The sequence below is a fragment of the Ascaphus truei genome, chromosome 5 (genome assembly GCF_040206685.1).
Source record: "Ascaphus truei isolate aAscTru1 chromosome 5, aAscTru1.hap1, whole genome shotgun sequence".
In the NCBI taxonomy this organism is placed as follows: Eukaryota; Metazoa; Chordata; class Amphibia; order Anura; family Ascaphidae; genus Ascaphus; species Ascaphus truei.
Genome location: NC_134487.1, coordinates 176,704,300 through 176,706,280, shown reverse-complemented (window position 1 = coordinate 176,706,280; position 1,981 = coordinate 176,704,300). Strand labels below are relative to the sequence as shown.

The 1,981-nt window shown below is 39.0% G+C and overlaps 1 protein-coding gene across 1 annotated transcript in view; it reads right to left on the bottom strand.

The window, feature by feature from the left end:
- Nucleotides 1-1,981, bottom strand: part of ARHGAP25 (Rho GTPase activating protein 25) — an 82,944-nt gene that overhangs the window by 3,837 nt on the left and 77,126 nt on the right. The window contains 1 exon segment of the mRNA XM_075599131.1: nucleotides 965-1,017. Within this exon segment, the coding sequence (XP_075455246.1) occupies nucleotides 965-1,017 (53 nt within the window).

Genomic DNA, 1,981 nt, shown 5'->3' with positions numbered 1-1,981 from the left:
AGAATCCCCTGAGTTTGATATGTGTGTGCTTGGGTGTGAATACTGTATGTATATAATATACACACACACATATTGTGTATGTGTATATAATATTTAGATTTAACCCCACAGGGCAGGTGGGCACAGTATTAATACACAGATATCGCACACGGTCCCGAATTTGCAAAAGCCGGCCCTGCAGTGAGTACATAAATGCGATAATGTGCAGGCTTACAATGTCAGCAGTATATAAACACAAGGTGGTATGTGTATATCTTTGTCTCTTAGCATGTTCAAATATGTGTGAATAATTATATATACTGTATCAGTGTGTCTGTGGACTGACTACAAATTCATTCAAACTGAATGGGACTGCCAGGGACCCCCGCTGTGTTAATCCGATGGGCCATTAGCCTGTCTGCAGAAATGTCACAGAAATGTTGCAGCATTACTCCGAGATTGGCCCAGATTTTCCAAGGCAAGTGTTCGGAATCACGTGGCTGCATCTGTATGTGCATCAGCACCTGTGTGTGAATCAGCACCTGTGTGTATCGGTGTGTACAGTACAGGCATACCCCGGTTTAAGGACACTCACTTTAAGTACACTCGCGAGTAAGGACATATCGCCCAATAGGCAACCGGCAGCTCGCACATGCGCCTGTCAGCACGTCATGAAAAGCAATACCGGCTCTCTACCTGTACCGAAGCTGTGCTCAAGCGGGGAGACGATAGAGCCTGTTACAAATGCGTTATTTACATCAGTTATGCACGTATATGACGATTGCAGTACAGTACATGCATCGATAAGTGGGGAAAAGGTAGTGCTTCACTTTAAGTACATTTTCGCTTTACATACATGCTCCTTTCCCATTGCGTACGTTAATGCGGGGTATGCCTGTATATCCATCAGTGTGTTTGTGTGTTAGTGAATGTGTGCATCAGGTTCTGGAATTAGGGGTCAGCAGCTATCAATGTTAGACAATACCATTAACCTCTTATCTGCCAGGAGTGCTGCCCTGCAGTGCATTGTTGTTCCAACTGACAGCAAAGGGATTAAAGGATCAGTCATATCCAGGGGTGCATTTTAGACTGGGATCTACATTTTACAAACCTGAACTGGCTGATGCTGCTACTTAATTATGGAGGAAGCTCCAATAACAAAGACAAAACGAATACAAATTCTCCAACAGTTTTCAACTTCAGGGTAATATTGATATAAATAATCTTGCACTGATCTCTTCTATATGGGATTTTTCAAAGAAATACCCTATTATAATGCACCATTGCGTTTTGCAAACATTGCACCAATTTCACCTCATTACATGCATAATTGTATTACATTGTATGTCTTTATTTATATAGCGCCAAAAGTGTATTAATTATAATAATAAAGTAAGTGCAGCAAAATCAGACAATAGGAAAGGAAATCCCTGCCCGAAGAGCTTACAATCTAAGTGGTATGTTGGAGACTTACAGATTCTTTTCTCTATTTCATGTAACTTGTGGTCTTTGGGGTTATTATTTTGGGCCTATGCTAGAAATAAAATCAACATATAGTGGCAGATAAATAGGCAGTCTTTAAAACATTGTTAGAAAAGCACAGTTATCAGTGTATACCCTTTGGTAATAAATATAAAAGAAACAAGTCTAAGCCAAAGTGGCTAAATAAAAAGGTAAGGATGAAATGGAAAAGAAGAGGCAGGCGTTTAGGTTTTTTAAGTCAGAATGGACGGAGGCAGCATAACAGAATTATAAGGAATGTAACAAAAGTTGCTAAAGGGCAATCAAATTAGCAAAAATGAATAATGAAAAAAGGATTGCAATAGAAAGTAAGATCAACCCTAAAAAGTTATTTAAGTTGCTTAATAACAAAAAATGAGAAAAAGAAAATATAGGACCCTTTCAGTGTGAGATGGGCAGGCAAATTATTGGAGATAAGGAAAAAGCAGAGGTATTAAACAAATTATCTGCCTTTGTATTTACGAAAGAAGAATCAATTGCA